The 22,095-nt window shown below is 38.4% G+C and overlaps 1 protein-coding gene across 28 annotated transcripts in view; it reads right to left on the bottom strand.

The window, feature by feature from the left end:
* Positions 1 to 22,095, bottom strand: part of rims1b (regulating synaptic membrane exocytosis 1b) — a 97,553-nt gene that overhangs the window by 25,479 nt on the left and 49,979 nt on the right. For 13 of the 28 annotated variants that reach the window (XM_055009659.1, XM_055009661.1, XM_035949138.2 and 10 more), the window contains 16 exons: positions 13,981 to 14,021; positions 13,764 to 13,874; positions 13,428 to 13,527; positions 12,530 to 12,653; positions 12,367 to 12,423; positions 11,748 to 11,794; positions 10,871 to 10,986; positions 10,575 to 10,705; positions 10,296 to 10,467; positions 8,718 to 8,874; positions 8,502 to 8,558; positions 6,626 to 6,779; positions 4,393 to 4,503; positions 2,679 to 2,741; positions 2,208 to 2,285; positions 359 to 481 (listed from right to left, as the gene is read on the bottom strand). In XM_055009659.1, coding sequence (XP_054865634.1) covers positions 359 to 481; positions 2,208 to 2,285; positions 2,679 to 2,741; positions 4,393 to 4,503; positions 6,626 to 6,779; positions 8,502 to 8,558; positions 8,718 to 8,874; positions 10,296 to 10,467; positions 10,575 to 10,705; positions 10,871 to 10,986; positions 11,748 to 11,794; positions 12,367 to 12,423; positions 12,530 to 12,653; positions 13,428 to 13,527; positions 13,764 to 13,874; positions 13,981 to 14,021 — 1,642 coding nt within the window. The remainder of the gene's footprint in view (positions 1 to 358; positions 482 to 2,207; positions 2,286 to 2,678; positions 2,742 to 4,392; positions 4,504 to 6,625; positions 6,780 to 8,501; positions 8,559 to 8,717; positions 8,875 to 10,295; positions 10,468 to 10,574; positions 10,706 to 10,870; positions 10,987 to 11,747; positions 11,795 to 12,366; positions 12,424 to 12,529; positions 12,654 to 13,427; positions 13,528 to 13,763; positions 13,875 to 13,980; positions 14,022 to 22,095) is intronic. The other 15 variants (XM_055009649.1, XM_055009655.1, XM_055009653.1 and 12 more) reach the window with 8 other exon arrangements.

Genomic DNA, 22,095 nt, shown 5'->3' with positions numbered 1-22,095 from the left:
GTCACTGTGGTGGGTATGGCTGGATGAAGCCATGAGGAACGTTAATGCCTGAATAACAGAATGTTGTCACTAGCACACTGATGAGGCAGTGATGTTACGTATGTCATGTCTGAAAGCAGTTTTACTCTCCCCTGTGTTTGTCCTGCGTCACGTCATGCTGCTTTGTGGCAACAGATGGTGGCTCCGTGCCATCGCATGACTTTGCACATCATGTTTTCATCCTCACACGGACGGCAACAGAAGCTCAGGAGCTTGGTTTTAAAGCTCTGCCTCTGCCAGCACATGCTTAGGCCTCTGCTCTGCAAACCTGATGGGGGAAAGAAAATGGTTCTGGGGGGGCGATAGAGGAGTTTCTTACCTAACCGTAACCTCATCAGTGAACCTGAGCACTCGGTGCGTCAGGATGCTACGAGGCAAAGTGCTGCCGCCCTCCTGCCTGTGGGGCGGTTGTTTGCTCTTTAGACATGCAGGGAGGGTGGAGCTGGACCCCAGAAGAGCCGCCCACAGCATGCACAGGGAGGCAAAGGAAAACAAAAATGACACATGCAACCGACAGAAAGAAGCAGCAACATAATAAGGGAAGGGGCCAAAAACACAATATGAAGCTGAGCAGGACGGATAAAGAAGAACAGTTACTTAAAAACATAAAATACGGTTTCTTTACGTTACAGTTCAGGTGAAAGCTTGGGTGGCCTTTAGATCACCAGAAAACACCACACACAGCAAATGAACACATGAGATGAATTTATTATGTAAGAGCATCTCATGTGTTCATATATATATATGTATGTAGGGGGATTACATGTAATGCAGATTATGTAACACAATCTACAGATCTCAAGCGGCACATGGTGAGAAAGCTACAAAAATGCATACAACTGCACTATAAAAACATGAATGTCTTTTTAAAAACAATTTTTGACTATACATTACCATTCAAAAGTTTGGGGTCACTTAGAAATTTGCTTATTTTTGAAAGAAAAGCAGTTCTTTTCAATGAAGATAACATTAAATGAATCAGAAATCCAGTGTAGACATTGTTAATGTGGTAAATGACTATTGTAGCTGGAAACAGCTGATTATTAATGGAATATCTCCATAGGGGTACAGAGGAACATTTCCAGCAACCATCACTCCTGTGTTCTAATGCTACATTGTGTTAGCTAATGGTGTTGAAAGGCTAATTGATGATTAGAAAACCTTTGTGCAGTTATGTTAGCACATGGATAAAAGTGTGAGTTTTGGGCGTCCCTGTAGCTCAACTGGTTGTGTGGGTGACCCATAAACAACATTTACAGCATGTCTTTCCCTCACTCTATTCCCTACGTCTCTGTCACCACTGTGCACTATAATAACGGGGAAAAAGTATGAGTTTTCACGGAAAACATTAAATTGCCTGGGTCACCCAAAACTTTTGAACGGTAGTGTATATTTCACTATGATTAACTGTTACGGTAAGGATTTTCCTAATTTCTTTAACATTACACATAACAACTAGTTAAATCCAAAAAAACATATTAATTTACATATTAACACTAAAAACAGCTTAAAACTGTAAATAATAATATTAAAAATAAGTAAACAAGGATGTAAACAAAGGATCTTAAGGCTCAGAGGTCTTAGAAAAGAGTCGGAACAAGGTTAAAAAAGGCCGTGATTGGCCCCAATTCTGATCCTTGAAAATGACTCTGGACAGCTCCACCTGGAAGCTAAATTTGTTTTAAAAAAATGTCTTCTTTTTGGTTGCTTATTGTGACAGACATGATATATAACAGAGTTGAACTTCAACAATAGCTCAAAGTATTACTTTTACAGTGCTGTTTTTGTGTTTTATCTAATAATGCGGTTAGTGATTGGCACTAAAATTCAGAGGCACCAGTGACTTCCTGTTCTAACCTGCTTATGTAAAATCAGTCAGATATGTTCTGAAAAACTGCAGTAGATGAGATTTGTACTTGATGGGCTCCAACATATGACGTTAGCAGCATGGTCCTAGGATTGTATTATACAGAGGGGAAAAGCAACATGTTATGTAGCTAAAGCGGCACCAAGACAAACACTCTGACCAAAACAAGCACAAGCAGCACAGCTTTTTGGCAGACATGTGGGCATTTATTGCGCTTCTGCAACTAAATGTCCCACCAACTCCACAGATGGGAAAGCTGGACAGGCACAGAGAAGGACGCAGGACTGCCTTTCACCCTTACCTGTAAATGTCCTTATGGATACCGTTTACTAACAGGGGCATTTTGGGGGGCAGTGTGTTGTTGTATCTACCTACGCCCCTGGTTGTACAGAGTGGACATCATGCACGTAAAACAGGAAGACAAGAAAAAAACAAACACAACTGCTGAGAGAGAACACAAACTGAGGCAGGAAAAATAAATAAAAGAAATTAATCAAAAAGCTCAGGCAGCGAGCATGTCTCTAATCCCCTCGTACAGCGATCTGCAGTGTGTTTTCATGAGGCTGCTGTTAGTCGGATATGAATTTATGCTACTTGACACTGACTTTGTGATCATGCAAGACAATCAACACTGAAAATATCAACTGTACACGTGTTAAGATGGAGTTGTTAAAGCATAGTGAGGATGGAAATGGTGACAACTATCAAAATAAAGCTAAATGCTGGTCGTCTTTTTCAGGTTTTTGTGTGTTTTTTGTCTTTTTTTCTTTACCTGTTTGTGTGCAGGCACTCGGCACTTCCACCCCGGACAGACCTGTGCATCTCCAGGACCTCACTGTCATTGCCATGACGATGGGTGAACGGATGAAAAACAACACAACAGAAGAGGATGGCAACTCAGACAGGCAAAGTGAATTTATGAATGAACAGAAAACCAGGAAATCATAAATCTGAACTTTTAAAGTCTAAATTCAACAGCAGAGAATGAAATAACTCACACTGTTAGTAGTATTAGTAGAAATTAGTTTGGTAAGATCACATTACACACACTGATAAACCGAAATTTGTACAAACACAAGTAAATACTAACATGTCAGTTACTTTATTCATGTGTGATGAAGACCTGAGCTGCTGCTTGGGTGCACGTTGTTTTTTAAAGAGCCCATACTCTACACAGTTAAAGGTTTACAATTCAAAATAATCTTTTTTTCTCATATTTCTCACAGCAAACACAACATTTGTGGGTCCAGACAATTTGGAGCATCAGATACTTAAGTGGACCTTGAATACCTGCAGAAGTCTGCGGCCTTGTCCACATGAACAGGGTAATTTTGATGCAATTTGGCCATTTGTTCCCTGGCAAATGCAGTTTTAGGTCACAGAAAACCTACAAAGATTTTCAGAAATGCAGTTTGCAGTGTCGATGTGAGAAACAGAAAGTTTTAGAACTGATGACACCAACATTCGCTTCCTGGTCCTGGTATGAGTCACCACATGTCCTTCCCTGGTTTGTAATATGGCCATGTGATGTGCGTTTCCAGCCTATTAATATGGAACATGGTTTTCATTTCAGAACAAGCGTCACACACTACATTTCTTGCGGGCTGATCACTTTTTATTCACCAATTTCTTCATTTTCTGACTTAGTTTAGGGTGGGAATGTCTTTATTTATGTAAAGGAAAACACAGAATTCAGGAACCAGCAGACAATTAAAAATATAATGGTATATAAGGCAGTAAGGCTCTCAGGTGTTTTCTCAGAATATTTATTCTCCTGTAGATCAATTTTTCATTGATCTACAGGAGAATGAAAGCTTAAAATTAGTACACGTCATGATTTATGGTTCTGTCGTCTTTTGTGTTTTTTATTTAAGGTAGGAATCTTTTTAACTGTGCATGACCCAACTTTTTACATCAATTATCGATTTTTATATTTTAATTAATTTTTAAAGATCTGGACGCTAAAAGCTCATTTCCAAAATTTGCTGCACTTTGAAACATATACATATCTGTGTTTGAGGATGATTTTCAGAAATCACGTAAATTATACCTCTGTTACTGAAGTTAATAAAAATACAACATATTTTTGGTCCTAACAGATTAATGTATTACTTCAATGTAGTATAGAATGAGGCCTTATTAAAACAGAAACAACACCTTTAAAAGTAGCCTCAAAAATAAAGTTATCTAGTGGCTTACAGCTTATTTGGTTTCAGAGAAGAAAAATGTCCAAATATCAGACTTCTTTCAAAAAATCTGGACTCCAAACCAAGTGTTTCAAGTGTTTAAGGCAGGGAAGGGTTCTGGGAGTTTTCTGAGAGAGAGAAAAACTTCTTTGATTTGAGGTTTGTAGACCTTTTAAATGTACAAAAAGCAGCTAAAGAAGACAAGGAGGAAAGAGAAAAACCCCCGAAATCAGAATACAGGCTCTTTACCAACACAGCATTAACCTAGAAACACCCCCGTAGATCCCACCAACAGGTTACCTGTCCTCAGAGTACTCGTAGTCCGAGTCACCTGAGCGTTGGTGCTCCAGGTGCGGCTCGTGGTAGTGGGACGGGGAATGGTGGCGGTTCTGGTGGATCTCATCCAAACTTCTGAAGAAATAAAGAGCATCAAATGAGCGTATGTACAGATAAATAAACAGCAATTCTTTATATTCAGGCTAATTTTTGATGTGATCTAATGAAAGTACAGTGTTGCAAAGTAAATAAATACATCTTCTCGAGTACTGTACTCATTTTAAGGTACTTGCACTGTAATTTTATGCTGCTTTCTCCTTCAACTTCACTACATGTCAGATAAAGATTTAAGATAATGGATAATATAACAGGCTTTTAAAGCACAACAAGAAATTACAATTTAAATAATAGTTTCCAACCTTTGTGGTTCCTTCCAGTAATCAGTGTGGAGTCGCTTTTCACATTTCACGTGTCTATGGGTTTGCTAAAAGCTCCACCATGTACTGGTTTTCTCTCTAAATTCCTCATATGGTTTAATTTCTATAAATTATCTACTGTCTCAACAAATATTGTTACATTAGACGAAAGCTAAAAACTAATTTATGTATCAGAATTTTGTTTTTACTTCTTTCTTCAGATTTATCTCCTATCTCTATATACAAACCTGGATATGAAGTGGTTCAAATCTGCAGCAGCTACAACAGAAACCTGCTGTTGACACACTAATGAACTGACTAATAATTTATCAGTCAGAGATACAAAACGAGAACTTTTACTGCAATAAATTCATTACTTTTTGCTGCTATGTGCTTTTATTTAGTAGGATTTTTCATGCAGGACTTCTACATGCAGTATATTATATTTACATTGTTGTATTTTTGCATAAGTAAAGAATCTGAATGTGTCTTAAATCCCTGCAAAGACATCATTTGTTTTGATTTAGAAACAAGTTTCTTAGCCCAATGAGCTCCAGAACACCCAAGCGGGTGTGAAAGGCATGTTGTCTTTACAAAACTGCCAAAATTACACAATTTTTTTTTAGCAAAACATTATAAAAACAAAGAAAATCATTGGATTTCAAACTTTCCAACAGTTCTTGTACTGCTCATCTGTGATGTGCCGTCCCCTGGGAAGCACAACCAAAACATAGACCATATAATAAAGATTTTTATGGCACATGAACGATATCTAAGCTTAAAATTATAATTTTTCATGACGATCACTTTGCTCTACACATATATTCGTTCAACAATTTGATGAAGATAAACCAGATTCTGTAAAAAATGCCCTTCTTACACCGAACAACTTATCAATTAATTCCCTGACTCCCAAAGAATTGTTGGATATTCAAATTTTCAGTGATCTTTGAATTACTCATCTGCCACATGTAGTTCCATCAGAAAAGTTTTTTTCCCTGTTAAAAGGGTGTTTTCCTTGCCACTCTCGCCTTTTGGCTTGCTCTGGGGGTCAGGCATATGGGTTCTGTAAAGCGTCTCGAGACAATTTGACTGTAATTGGCGCTATATAAATAAAATTGAATTGAATTGAATTGAAAAAATGAACCAAATCCCAGCTTAAAATCAGTGCTATTTTATCAAAGTCACTTTATTCGACATGACTTATAAAAAAATATCTAAAATAAACCTTATTCTATAAAAAGCAAAAAATTCTGTGCTTCTCCACACAACCAAGAACCTTTGAGACTCAGCTGTAACCAACAGTGAGGTGACAAAAATTCAGGCACTTTTCGGGTGAACTACAGGAAGTGTTTACACAGAGCAGAGGAGATCAGACTAGGGAAACATTTAGAGAATGTAAAGAGCAAAATACCTGTAGCGTGCAGAACCACCTTTTTTTTTTTTTTGGTATTGGTAACACCTGTGGGAACTAAAGTATTGGACATGTTGGCTCCAGAATTTTTCAATTTTTGGAAAATAACTATTCAAATAAACTTCACTTTCGTTTTCCTTTTTTCATGATTTAGGGCATTTTAACTGTCACACTTCACAGAAGACATTTCTGAGTTCTTTCTCCTTCTATCCATGTTTTTTTTTTGTTTCCATAAAGGTGCAGGACAATACTGCAGTAAAAAGAAATGCGAGTGAAAATGTGCAAAAGCAAACAAACAAAAAATGCCCACAAATTGCTCTAAGTTCAGAGTATAAAGAGAACAATCCACCCGTGATGATTTCCTTAGATTGTCCCGATTCACAGAAACACTCTCCACTGATGGTTAATGCTGGCTGATGATTCTGACCTTTGCATTGGTACATGAGCAGGTCGAGACCGAGCCCTGCAGGAGTCCTCGCGGTGAGGAGACACGGAGCGCGATCGGTGCTGGACGGGCCGCTGCTGCTCCGGAACCGCTAACATGCTGCCGCGCTCCCGTTCTCTAGAGTTACGCTCTGCACCTACACAAATAACCATTCACACAAACACCATGTGGATAGGACACACATGGGAAACACACATCCAGGCATTAGTTGTGTGTCCTTCAGTGAAGATGCACCAGCTGTTGAGCTGTTCACTACCATCACAGATGCCATTCTCTTAAAGACTGTAAAATATCACATCTGGATGTTTTACAGGCAGATGAGCAGCAAGCAAACAGGATCAGCTGCTCGTGTGACTGTTTCTGCGGTGTCTCTGCCAGACCTGAGATCAGAAAGGGCCTGTTTTAACCCCACAGAATGCCAGATGGGAATCAGACATTAACACATACATTATAAATCTATAAAGCCACATGGTGCAGAAAATAAAAGAGATTCAGATTTACAGAACCTGTATTAGCTCAATCTGAAACCCAAAATCCACCGGTGGGTTGAAAAGGCATGTTTATATTTACAAAATCACCAAAATTGCACCATTTATCAGATTCATAAACTATAAAAACAGAATTAAAGGTTGGATTTCAACTTTCTGAGGGTCCTTGAACTAAGCATGTGTGACTTTCCAGGGAAATTAACTGAAATTAAGCTTAAAATTGTGATATTTTATAAAAATCCTTTTCTTCTATGTCACTTTAAAAAAAAAAATCAAAAATAGACTCTTTCAAGTTACAAGATTGTATAAAAAAAAACAAAAAATTCTTAGCTCCATAGCACATCCACAATGCTACTAGGGATTGAGTTGTGTAGAACACACAAAAATTCAGGGACTTTTCGACTGAACTGCAGGCTGTGTTTGCACAGAGCAGAGAGGAGATAAGTATGGAACAAACATGTCTATCGTATGCAGAGTTAGCATTTTTTCCAGTATTTGTAATGGCTGTGGACACTTGGAAGAATGTTTTACATGTTGTTTCCTTTTTTTAAATTTCAAACAAAGAAACTTCCCTTTCATTTTTATTTTGAACAATTTAAGACATTATAATGCTGTTATTTGGGACAAAAGTTCTCTCTACTTCTTCATGCTTGTGCTGTTTCCATAGAAGTGCAAGACTGTATAATGGAGTGAAAAATGAGCCAACGGTGAGAAAAAATGTGAAAGTGAAAAAAAAACACATTGCCAGAAATTCTGAGTTAATCAAGAACAGAATTGAAGGATTAATCAACAACGAAAAGAAAATGTTGAACTGTTGAAATTATGATTAATTTCCTGACTGTGTCCACTTTCTTAGTCACAAACCCCATCTTGCATTTGAAAAGGCCAAAAACAAACCATAAACCTGTGTGGATATTTAAACTGGTGCTGGAGCCACAGCAGAAACAGCCAGACAGCAAAGCAGTTGTGGTGACTCTACTGTCAAGAATAACACAAACTCATCTTCCACCGCACATGTTCAGTGTCCTTTCCGGTGAAGGGCAGGACTGGAAGCATGCAGGAGATCGGCAGAGGACTGAGTGAAATGAGCGTGAACTACTGCACCTCTACAGTCTAACATGCACTCGGTGTTTCTACGGCCCAGCAGAGGAGGAGAAACTGCAGCTGCACCATTCAAAATGTGCAGTCCAGCAGCAGCATCATGAGAAAGTATTTGGAGGTTTTTCTGATCTGATATGCAGCAGAATTTTTATCTTAAAATACAAATAAACGGATGGAAGATGCGAGAAGATGCTCTCTCACCCAGTGCTGGGCGCCTACAGGCTGCTACTATCACGAGGAGATGCTCAGTGACCATGCCCCCCACCCACCTTTACTCACTACTACCAAACCATCATCAAACTCTGTATCAATGATGCGATGGGACCCTGCACACGCACACACAAACACACACACAACACAGGGTTAAGGTCGAGAGGTTCTGTTTGTTAGATTCAATGTTGAGAGACACAAAGAGAAGAGAGCTGAGCACAGGAAGGTTAGAAGAGACACTCGGACATCCAGCAGGTTAAACAGTGTAAACGTACTCTGCAGCTTCTTGCTGGGACTGTCTCCGTGGCCTCCGTGTCTTCGGGGGAGGTACGGCGATGGCTGAGGCAGAGGGATGGAGGACACGTCGTGGGTCTGCAGTTTATACCAGTGAGGAATGTCGTCCAACAGGGCCGTCTCGAGCTCGATCAGAATCTGAGAGGACATAGAGGGGAGCAGTGGCAGATCAGAGAGCTTGACAGAAACCGAGCGGTGGATCTGATGTCGAACCACTTCAATCCAACCAAAGGTTTAATGCAGTTTCGAGAGCTTTGTATGTCATAACACATTAAGACAAAGATGTTTTAACCATCTAAACACTGAAACCAGGTGTGAAAGATGTGTTGTATTTATAAAATTGCCAAAACTACGCCATTTACCAGAGCTAGAAACTGTAAACGTCACCTTTCCGATGGGCCTTGAACTCCTCTATCAGGAAACGTAGCCGAATCTAACCTTACAATCATAATTTTCCTCTATTCTAAATATCTGATTTTAAAACATCAACAAAAAGAAATCATTTGCTCCAACCAGATTCTGTAAACAGCACAACATTCTGCAGTTTTCTGTGTAACTGTGCAACCAAGACTGACTCAGCTGTGACTTACAGTCGTGTGCCACAAATTCAGAGACTTTTATTTTCTGAGATTTTACCAACCACCAGACCCAGCGACTAATCGGTTAATTGATTTTGATGAGTAACAAATTGATGGAATAAGTAATATTTCTAAGAAAAAAAGTCTAAATTCTCTGATTCCAGCTTCTTAAATGTGAATACTTTCTTCCTGGTTTATTTCCTCCTTGATGTCAGAATATATCTGGGCTGTGGACAAAACACGACCTTTCAAATATCATCTTGAATTTTGGGAATGTTTCACAATTTCTGACATCTATCTGACGTTTCATAGACCAAACAACATAGCAGTTAATTGATTTCGATAGGTGATTTATCGATTTGAGAAAAAAAGTCTAAATTCTTTGATTCCAGCTTCTTAAACGTGAATATTTTGTTTTTTGGTTATTTCTAGGACATTAAACCGAATTCCTTTAGGTTGAGGACAAAACAAGACCTCATGAGAAATCATCTTTGGCTTTGGGAAACACTGATCATCATTGTTCAGGTTTTCTGACATTGTATGGACCAAACAACAAATCGATAAACCTTATAAAATCTAAAAAAACATTACAAGATGTTAATTTCAGACAGTTCATGAATTACTCATCTAGAACACAACATGCGGTTCCATCAGAAAAAAAATCAAAGATATGATAATGATATTTCATAACGATCACTTCATTATGCATGTCTGATTTTAAAAAATGACAAAAATAAGCTTTTGATCGAATGACTGCTGAGATTTAAGCCAGATTTGAGGCTTTCAGCTTGTGATTTTTAACAAATTTGTAAAACCATGTTTCGATGAGTCATAATGGATGAAGTGTTTTTAATTTAAAATCAAATTTACTACGCAATGATCCTGCTTTAATAATAATATTACAGACAACAGTGTTTTCCTCTCACTCAGTTTGCAGTTCAGCCTGTAAAATCGTTATAAAGGCAGTGATATGTGACCCACCTCTCCCAGGAACTCGCTCTCCTCCTCCTGGACTCGGGGTTGATCCCACACCGTGATCTCCAGCATTCGCTCTCTGAATTCCCGCCGGTGAACATGGGAATAAAGGAAGGTCTGGTTCCACTTGGGCTCGGCGCTCTTCTTCACCGTTTTAGTCCGTCGTTTGCTCTTATCGCTGGAACGTAGACGTTAGAGGTGAGAGTACAGAATAGAATACAGGGAGATGCATGACAAAGCTTCAAACCAGCAGCTACAGATGATAAACAAACACAGCGACCTCACCTCCGGTCAGGCAGGAAGTACATCTTGACGTAGGGGTTCCTCGGTCGCCCATCCGGTCGAGTCGGCAGGTCTATGGCTTGAAGAACGTTGACGATCAGCTGATGGCCCACTTTGTCGTACCACAGCTTTACCTGAAACAAAGACAGTTCAGCCTCTTCTCAGTTCACATGAACCACATTCAGCTGCTCTGATCTTATTCTAATCCATTTTACTTCATTTTATCGTTGTATTTTCTGTCTATTCTGTGATTTTACAGTGTGGTGGATAATAAAGAATAAAGACAGCAGATTACTCACAGAGAGCTGTCCGGGAAGGACCAGAGGAAGGTCTCTGAGAGTCCCGGGGCTGGTTGGGGACATCACCGATATGGAGGGACGGTCCATCTTCTGAGACTCAAAGGAACTGGAGCCTGCTAAGGGGTGAAAGAACCACAGCGTTTATAATATATTGCAGACAAAAACACTATCAAACTCCCACATTTGAAATGAAAGCAGGGTTTCAAGTATAATGAGTACAGGCTGCTGCTGACGCCAGCTATTATAGCATTTACATATGAAAAATAACAGCAAACACCTTTCACTGTGAATAACCTTAAACTGTGGCACAAATAAATCACCCCTTTCAGAGCCTAAAACTAGAAAACAAAAGTAATCAGAGGATTTTCAGCGTTTTGACAGGCCTTGATCTATTCCACTTAGACAAATATAACCTTAAAATCATGACACTGCATCACAATCACTTTATTCCAGATGTCTAATTAAAAAAGTTGTCAAAACTATATTGTTTGCTGTAAAAACATTCTGTAAAATACAAAAAATGCTGTGCTCTGCAGCACAACTGTGAGGCAGTGTTTACACAGAGCAGATATGAGATGAACATGGAAAATAAACCAAAAAAGAAGTAAAATATCTGTCAGTTTCTCCAGTATTGGTAACACCCATGTGCCCTTGGAAAAATGTTGGGCATGTAGATTCCAGACTTTTCAGATTTTGTAAAACAAATATTAAACTGTTTTATGACTGTAACCTACTAGTTTGTCCTGCCACTTATCCCAATCTCAGTGGCAGTTTAATCTTGTTAACTCAAGTTTAAATAAAGTAATACTAATAATAAAAATAACAACACATGGCGATAACATATACAGCCTGTAAAGATCCATATATAAGCACTTACTAGATTCTAGAGGTGGGTGAGGGGATGCTGGGATTCTTGGGATGTCTCTGTAAAAAGGAAAAGAGTCACTGAGTAGTCATTGAGAATTCAGATGAAGCGTCACAGAAGACTTTGTCATGGTGCCCATTTCACACTATATTAGTGTATTACATCAAGTGGACATTCATCTTCAAAAGATGAATGAGCAACAAGCAGCTGCACAGTAGAAGTCAGGGTTTTTCCTGCTTTTAAGGGTGACTCCACATTATGACAGCAAGCAAGCTTCAATCTTCGTGCTCCGGGTATTTCTAACCATTTATCCAACAAAAATGCCTGTTATGTTTGAGTAAATGAAGCCCCAGCTAACAAAACAGCTTGAAAAGTTATTGTTTCAGTTTTTATCTTTTTGTGTTGGTGACTTTCCTTTGGCTCTGGCTAAAACCTCTTTAGGGGGCTTCAAAAATTCCTCAATGCAGGAAAAACCCCAGAAGAAGTCAATCAAATACATGTTTACATACTAACATGGTGGATAGTAGAGGATAAAAAACATCTGGAAAATGGGATTTTTCTCTTGGATCAGCAGGATTTCAGGGAAGACGTGTGGAAAAGGGGCTCCACCCATTAAATCAACTCTACTTACTGATATGCTCTATACACTTTTCTCAAGAAGTTTTTGGACATAATTCGGTGGATAGAGCTTTTAGATAAAGGAGGGAAACATATCAACAGCATCCGTCAGAGGAACAAAGTCAAAGCTACGCAGTTTAATGATAATTATGACTTATTAACAATGTTAATCTTACCCGATCGGTCTGGAAACAACAATCTCCACTAGAGGCTCGGCCTTGGATTCAAGAATGATGTTGTACACTTCTTTCTTGGTTGCTCCTGGCAACGACTTTCCGTTCCACTGCAACACCTCGTCACCTGGAAACGACAACGAAGATGGACATGATGCACCTTGCCTTATATTCACCTATGAACAGCTAGGTGCTAACAGAGAATTTCTATTCTTACAGTCAAACTGAATTGAGTGCAAAGTTGAAGTAAATAAGCTTTTACGTCTGATAACTCAAGAACTGACTCCAGTCTTTGCAGAGTGCTGCTACTCTTCATTTACCACTGCAGATTGCAGCTAGCTGAAATATTAAAAACTAACACAAAAGATGGACAAATGTTATCTTTGTGAAAACCGTTTGCTAAAAACACTGCTGTATTTACTGCAGAACTGGACTGTGACTGTTAAAAATATTGTGCTTGTTCAGTATAGCACTGTACATCTTTAATTTCAGAATATTACTTTTAAAACACAGACATATTTGCTTTATTTTGACAACATGTGTGTAGTTCTAAATGTTATAGAAGTAGCAAACCAGTAATTATAAAAACTCCAGTATAGTGTGAACGCTCTATGAACCAGCTGGTTAATAGTCTGTGTGGCCATTGGAACTGCAGTGATATCAGGAACTCTTTCCAGTTCCAGCCCACACATATTACACCAGTAAAACCACCAGTCTGGCCCACAAACTACTGCAAAAAATGAAATCTGAAATTTTAGGATTTCTTTACAAAAGTGAATTTTACATTCACTTCAGCTTTAAAAATGTGCTTCTTGTTGAGGGTTTTACTGACAAAGTGTATGAACAGACTATTGACCCTGTAAGAACAAACAAATAAACAATATGTAGTAGAGATTCACACCTGCGCGTAGGTGTCCCACAACATCTGCCAGGCTGCCTTTTTTCACTTTGGTGATGAAGGCCCCGAGTCTCCCTGTCTCCGTCATCTTCCCTCCCACCACCTGCAGATAAACACCAGACAGAATAAGAGCATGTTGCCAGTCTCAGTGGTGCTTTGTTCTTTTCTCTCCAGGATGCAGTCATTTGCCCAACATGCGCTATTGTAGATTCTTTTGTTGTTTAATACTCACCACAGCTTTTACAGGAATTACAACACATTCTAGTTTGAGAAATTCTGTGTATTCTGTGAAGACAGATCTGACACAGGGCTTGATAACGTAAACGATTTCCTGCCTACCTTCAGGCCCAGGAGGGATCCGGCCTCGCGGGGCATCGCCGACCTCTTGCTCAGCGTGATGCGTCCAATCAGGTGGTCGCCTTCTTTGGACGGCTGCCACGTAACTGGATGCTGCCGGGACAGAAGACGACGAGAACGTGTTTGATTATGCATAAACACAACTGTGGTGATTGTCGTATTTGGTCAGAAGTACATTGACACTGTGACTCAAACTTACATGGCACACTGCAGGATCTAGAGGATGACAGTCCCAGTCACCTGCAGGGAGTAAGAACGGAGAGAAATTAGTCATTTAGTCAAACTTATGTGCAATAAATGTGCCGTTTCAACATATAAAAGACTGTTTTGTCACCTTGCAAGACATTTAATGGATTTATCTTAAGACTCTGTGTATGTCGCCTCATCTTCTGCCTCAGAGACCTGACCCCAGAAAAGCGGAAGAAAATGGATGGATGGATGGATGGATCTTAAGACTTCTTCAGTTTTTGCATACCTACTGTAGATTCAGTTACACTAAATAAGTTAAAAAGCTGTAATTTTTCATTTACAAAGTTATTTAAAAATTTTCCAGTGGCTCCACACTGTAGTCAGGTGCATCCTGTTTGCTTTAATTATCTTCAACACTGATTGGAGTCCGCATGTGGCAAATTATGGATGTGGAATTAAATTAACTTAAGATCCCACAATCCACACAGCATGAAGCTGATGGAACTCTCTGTGTCAAAAAGGTGCAGAGACATAGATCAGACAGTGGTATAAAACCAGGGGTGAGAACTTCCATGAGCACAGTGGGCTCAAAAATGGTTAAGTTGTAGAAGTTTGGAACTGCTAGGACTCTGATAGGAGATGAAATAACCAACAGTTCATCTAACAGAGCTTCATAAATCCTTAAGTCCTCCAATAATCAGCCTTTATGATACAGCAGCATGAAGCTACTCTGAGTAAAAGGTCTATTTGGAGTCTGTTAAATTGCATTTAAATGACTCTGAGAGAATGGGGTAAAATATGTTCTTGTCTGATGAGGCAACAGTAGAATATCAGGCACTATAGTTGTGCTTCCAGTGCAGGGACCAGGATCTAAATTAAACTCCAGGGAAATTATTTCTCCCAACCAGAAACCTGTATTTTCTATAAGTTCATGAATTCTGGGGATGGAGCTTACAGTGCTGAAAATTTCTCCTGGTGAAGTACTTAGGGCAGTCATCCTACGGTCAGTCTCTAGCTTGTAAAATTCATTTGCTGACTTTAGGCTGAGCATTTCCGGGCATATTAAATCAGCTTTGCTAGTCCTGTTTGTCACTTGTCTGGTACTGAATCAACAGCCTGATTACAAAGCTGTAAATCACCATCAACAGCAGCACAACTTAAATCCCCTCCAGGCTGCTGAAGAATCGCTTATTTTATACGCCATCATATGGATCGGATTGTGCACTTTCTTGTATAATTACATGCAAAAATGACGTGTGTAAACAGCCACTTTTTCGTACATCAGTGGAATAGTTTGCCTTTCTTTGCAGGTGTTTAGGCATCATTGAAAATGCTAACAACAAAGAGTCTGAAAGTAACTTATATTTCCATAAAAATTCTATGGAAATAAAAGGGTGGGTACTTTACAGTGGAAACGTAATTTATGTCTGTTAAAAAGCACCACAACAACAAAGCATGGTGTTGACAGCATCATGGTATGGGACTGTTTCTCAACAGCAGGGACAGGGAAACTTTTCACAACTGAGGGAAGGATAAATGCAACCAAGTAGAGAGGATCATGGTGCAGAAAACTGACATGATAGTCATTCACTTTTGAGCAGCACAATGATCCAAAACAAACAGCCAAGTCAACGTTGGTGTGGCTCCAGGGCAAAAATCAGTCTGCCCCTGAGTGGTTCAGGTAAAGTTCAGACTTAAACTGAACAGAATATCTTTAAAGAAACCTGAAGATGGAACGTCACACACTTCACATCCAATCTGACGAAGCCTGAGAAGATCCGCAGGAAGACTGAAATAAACTGACTAAATCCAGGTTGCAAAGTCTGTAGAGACTAAAACAAGAAGAGTAAAAGCTGCTGTCAAATAATATTTTCATAAATGAGAGATTTCAGTTTTGAAATTTTTAATAAATTTGTAACATTTCAAAATCACTTTGTTATTCTGAATTATTGAAATTATTGAAATTGATGAGAAAAACATTAATTTTATCGATTAGAAACGAAATCTAAAGCGCAGTAAAGTGTGCAAAACATGAAGGGGTTTGAAAACATTCTGAAGCGACTATATGCATCCATAAATATAATCATGAATTTCCTGGCACACAATTGAAATTTGCACCTGGACAAACAGATAATTAACAGTGTATCCCACTTTTCATCTCTTTAATGACTTCTCTGGGCGAGATGATCTATCCGTCACCAAGAAGCTTATCGCTCAGCATTGCGTATTTACACAAACCTGGACGTTGACACAGTGACTCACCTGCCTGCAGGGGGTTTGTTTTATGACCTGCTAAGATACAAGCTGCTACTTGTACCACTGTTGATTCATGGGAACTCCTATTTCTCCTTTGAACCATCGATGTTAATGACATAAGTTCTGTTAGCCTTCAGCTATGCATTTCCAAATCACAGACAACAAATAACAACAAAGAAGACAGCAAATTATCAACAGCAACATACTGAGACGCTGAAGTTGAATGAACGTATACAAATTGGAAAATACTCTTGTTCTCATAATCAACTCATTATTTAAACACCCCTTCTATAATTTACATTGTTCTGAAATTGATAAAACTTCACTGAAGGAAAAAAATCTAAATCAGTTAAAGTTATATAAAAGTTGTATAATGAAGCCACAGCCTTGACAAAAGGCATTAAAACCATCCTTCCGCTATAAATGTCATTCATAATCAGTCTAATTCACTCCAGCTTGGCCTTTCCTACACTCACGGCCGAAGCTCAGCTGCAGGGACGGAGACACCAGTGACTCTCAGAGCATCCCAGCACTCATTAACACTGACAGATGGTCGGATCGAGTCAAAAAGCTAACTGGCCCGGTATCAGACCAGAGGAGACCGAGAGAATCACTATTTCATCACAGATTGGGGTTTACAAGCCTTTGAGAAGCTTTAGTTTCAGAGTTAGTGAGGGAAGCAAATTAAGGTGTCATTGTGTGACCAAAAATCAAGTGCGGCTAAATATGTTTATGACATTTGGCAGGTTTGTCTGTGTGTCTCTGGGCAGCCTGAACATGTACAGTCACGAACAAAAGTTGCCAGCACTTGTAAAGACCATGTGTATCATGACAGTGTTGAGTTTCCAATGGCCCCTAAACTCTCAATTCTCCTATAAGAGAATCATTAAAACCTGTGTGTTTTTGTCCCCAAAAACAATCCATGCATTTCGGTTCTCTCTTTGGTTTTCGTAACCTCTCGTGAGTGATTACAATTGACTACAGCTGTGGACTCCTCTGAGCCAATTTAAAAAGGGCTCGTTTGATATATCATTTGAATCAGCCACAAACACTACACTGGGAAAGTCTGAGGAGCTTGGCAAAGATCTTTAAAAAATAATAATAATAAATGACTTGAACAAGCCAGGAAAGATATTTGGAGTCATTTCAAAGCATTATGTTTAGAGGAGAGAAGATGAGGCCTTTAACTTCAAGAACACCAAACCTACCATCAAGCATGGTGGTGGTAGTGTTATGCCCTGGGGCTGTTCTGCCGTCAATGGAACCAAAGTAAATGGAATAATAAAGGAAAGAGGATTACCTCCACATTCTTCAGGAAAATCTAAAATCATCAGTCAGAAGATTGGTTCATGGATGAAGCTGGGTGTTCCACCAAGACAATGACTTCAAAAAAACATCAAAAATTATAAAGAAATGGCAAAACTAAACCAAGAAAGTCATTTTTCAGATCCCATAATCATCCGGAAATAAAATCCCTTGGTTTCACCTTATTTCACTAACACATTTCTGGTCTTACACCTGTATTAGTTGTTGCATTGAGAGTGAATGAGTGGAGACTAGAGGCTTCTCTGTGCACAGCTGCATGTGTGGCATTTAGGGAACATTAGTAGATTGTAGCATTTACTACATACCTCTGCATACGTGGGGTGTTTAGGGGAAATCCTAAAACTGTAGCTTCAGAGAACAAGAAAAGCATTCAGAGGGTGCAGTATTCCACCAAGGCTGCTCAGTCATTGTATAATTTCTGATGAATAAGTCTCGATATGTCCATAGTGGTGGATTTATAGTAGGATCACAATCATGTGATCGTCAGCAGGCAGCTGACGTAGTGTTCACTTGTCGTCATAGTTACGGTGACGCCATGCCGCTATCTGGCAATGACACAGAAACCCTTAACAAATCCATGGATCCAGACTATAGACTGCATCACTGCCAAAATCTAATCAGTTGGTCCTTGTGTCATTTCTGACCTTCCCTGAAAATTCCATCCAAATCTGTTTTTGAGTAATATTGTGCACAGATAGAATAACAAACTCACAGACTAACAGACAGACAAACATACGCCGATCGTCACATAACTCCACCGCACTCCTTGATGGAGTAACAACTTGCCTTTAAGCTGCACGAGTCCCACCCACAACCACAACTAAACTCTCAATCAATCAATCAATCAATCAATCAATCAATCAATCAATCAATCAATCAATCAAAGTTTATTTGTATAGCCCTTCACAACAGCCCAAAGGGTGACCAAAGTGCTTTCAACTTCTGGAACACACTAGGATATGATGAAACAAGCAACATTATTGTCTGCAGTTCTGATCTTCTTTGCCCCTACTTGCTTGTAACTGATCTTTAATGGAGGCTAGTGAGTAAGAGGAAGCTGAGCCTTTGCAGTATCAGATCCAAAGCTTTAGAAAAACCCTCCTCTTTCAAGTGAGTCTTCCCCCTTTATTTATATTTCTAAGAAAACCTTTTAAATGGCTTTTGGCTGCTCTCAATGGCCCAATTTTGCCAGTTTTAGTATTTTGCACAATTTAATTTAGTTTTACTAATTTATTTTACAAGTTTCTTCCCGAAATATTGGTTGCACATAATTTTTTTTTTATCACTGCCCATATGATTACAGGTGCACCACTGATCAACTCACCTTGTTTGTAAATGTGCTACATGGATGAATTTGATTTGATTATACATTGCATTTATTGCAATACAACCAAAGTTTTGGTTTTTGCTGTGGGAGCATCAAAGTTCCAAATTTATACGTAAAATTTAAAAAAAAAAAAAGCTTGTCCTTACAGCCTTTCAGCACCAGGTCACAACAGATCAGCACTGAGGAGTCATATACGATAATTAGATTTAATGCTGCTTATACTATAGTCAAAGAAGACCTACATTATTGCTAACATTGAGTCTCAGGTCATCTTGAAGAAAAATTATTTATCTGGACCATTCCTGTTCACAATTATTTACATGATGTGTAAATAAATTACCAACATGCACAGCAACTGACAAAAATGAAATGTTTCAAAAATGGAAAGTTTTTCGCAAAAGATAACATGACAGGAAAGAATGGAGATTAAAATTTAGGAGTAAACCTATAAAACATGTGCACTGTTATTATATCCAGAGGAAACCAAACATAAAATGATACTCTACAAGATCATATGTGATGGTGATTATCAGAAAAAAGTCTGAGTAGACATGACTCCAGTGCTGCTGATCTGAAATCTGAAAGTCCACTGAGGATGCTTGAGAGGAAAAGTGCTGATGTTACAGTTTAAGTGCTGAGTCGGCCTTTTGGGTTTTTGCAGGGCAGATTACTGAATCTGGGCCGCTGGTCTAACTGAAGCTACATCAAAGCATCAGGGGCACTGAACACCTTAAATTAAGGTTTTCTTTAAAGCGCATGTTAAAGTTTCACAAAAACTCCTTAAGTTTTTCCTTAACATTTCCTTAAAATGTTTACTGAAGTATTTTGTTTTTTCTGCTTATGCTGGTCTTATATTTAAAGAACCCAGTAAAGTTAGTTAATGCCCTGAACCCAAACAAACAATTTCTGGCCATTTTCTTTTGGTCTGGTCACATTTTTACTCAAAGTGGGCTCATTTTTCACTGAAAGTTAAAGTCCTGCACCTCTATGGAAAAAGCACAACCATTGTAGAAAGATATTTCTGCAATATGACACAGTTATAACGCTACAAAACCAAAAAAACTACAACAAACAAACAAACAAACAAAAACACAGCCACCCCACTCTAGCCCTGAATGAAACAAAAGTTAAATTTCTTTCTTTCAGGAAAAAAAACACAAAAAAAGCATGGAATCAACATGTTGAGTATTTTTCCAGGTGCCCACAGGTGTTATGATAGTAGGAAAAAAATATATATCTTACTGTTTACATCTTTCATTTGTTTCCATACTTGTCTCCTCCCCGCTCTGCATAAACACAGCCTGCAGTTCAGCCGAAAGGTCCCTGAATTTTTGCCATGTGACTGTTAGTCACTGCTAACTCACTAATGGCTTAACAGTTGCAACAAAGAGCAGAATCTAGTTACTGCAAAGGGAGTGAATTTTGGTGATTTTTTTCCCCATGGGACATGTAGAATTAAGTGATTTTGACAAAATATCATGATTTTAAGCATGTATTCGGTTAAGTTATCGGATGAAATGGCCAGTAGCTCACGGCCCATCAAAAGTTGAACAAGTTCGTGGTGATAAGTCAAGAAAATGAACATTTACAGACTTGTTTAATTAAATTTGGTCCTCCTCTGACCAATTTAGTTTTTGAATCTGTTTTTTCCATAGTTTTTTTTACCATCTATAAGACAATTTTGTGAAACGATAGCAGGTGAGGTGAGAGCAGGTATCACAAGCATGAGTGACTGTCCTTTTAGCTTTAATATTATTTTAACTAAGGAAAGCTTTTAGGTAATTCTGTGCAACAACCTTAAGTAAATCCCTTAGGTAAGGGGGAAATTAAGACTAAAGTGTCAGACTAAATGAAAAAACTTGAGATCTTTTGTGCAACCAGCTACAGCTCTTTACAGTTGTTTAGTCAGTATTGCACTTGACAAACAATTTGTGTGTGTCATAGCATCTCTTTTACGGGTCCACAAAATTAAACAAACTTGATAATATCTTTTCAATGTCATAAATACAAAGAAAAAAATAGGCTCAACAAACTGCTTTAATAAAGTGTGTTAATTTTGGGCACAGCTTTCATGTCATTTAACAGAATTAATTTCTGTGCACCTTAACCAAATGTTATCAGTTATCCTAGGTACCTATTCAACTTTATTTAAACCCAGAACACACTGAAGTATTAGAGGCCACCTTTACAATACAGCTCAGTAACAAAATAGAAAATGTAGGCACAAAAAGAATTGCAAAGGCAAAATCAGTAAATTAATAAAATTATAAAGAGTAACTAGAGCATTTAAATTTCAAAAACAAATGAGTCAACTGAAACAAGAACAGCTGGAGGGAAAACAGTAAAAACCTGAGATGCCCTCAGGACAAAAATGAGTCAAGCTTCAGATCGTTCTGCAGGTGCACAGTGACTGAAACTGTGCTAATTAATGCATTAGATAATTAAATCAGTGAGAGAACCTTCATGGTGAATTGTAACATATTTCACTTGAAGAGGAAAGGAAAAAGGACAATACATTTATTTATGTTTTTAACACAAATGCAACTACAAGCTGATATTCACATATTTCCATAACCAGGCTGGATATGTACGACTTTACCCTGAATACCAGCCAAGGGAATATAGTGTTTTCATATGGTGACAAAACAACCATAATATTCTGTTCCATTACCATTAACTATATGTCAATGTGTGGCAGTTTCCCACTAGAAAAATCCCACCACCCCAACACATCTATACGTTTGGTTATATATACTGCTTTCATCCTAATGACCAAATGTGGTGATAATTCACAAAGAAACAAACAACACAATACTACTTAACAAGTCTCCCCCAAACCAGGTTTATGTCTACGAAGTGGGGTCCCATAAATATAACATGCCCATATTAAAAATGGATATATTTTTATAGCTATATTTGAAAAGCCATTTTAAAACTCCAGAGATTTGTTCTACTTGGATTAGACCAATATTGTAGTTTTTGTGCTACAACTTGTCATACCTGCTCAGTCAGGAATAAGTCCAGTGATTTCTTTTTTCAGTTTTATGACCAAGTATTTCATATTAAAAAGTATTCTATATCATTTGTTTAGTATTATTGTGACATGCAGCTACATATGATTCAAATATCACTTGTTGACTTCTGTATCATCATTTTTTATTTTTTTTTAATTGGTGTGAGCTCAAAAATGACCATTGTTTCTGATGACTGTAGTCA

This window comes from Amphiprion ocellaris, chromosome 4 (genome assembly GCF_022539595.1).
Source record: "Amphiprion ocellaris isolate individual 3 ecotype Okinawa chromosome 4, ASM2253959v1, whole genome shotgun sequence".
Classification (NCBI taxonomy): domain Eukaryota; kingdom Metazoa; phylum Chordata; class Actinopteri; family Pomacentridae; genus Amphiprion; species Amphiprion ocellaris.
This window is presented reverse-complemented; position numbering and strand designations above follow the sequence as displayed.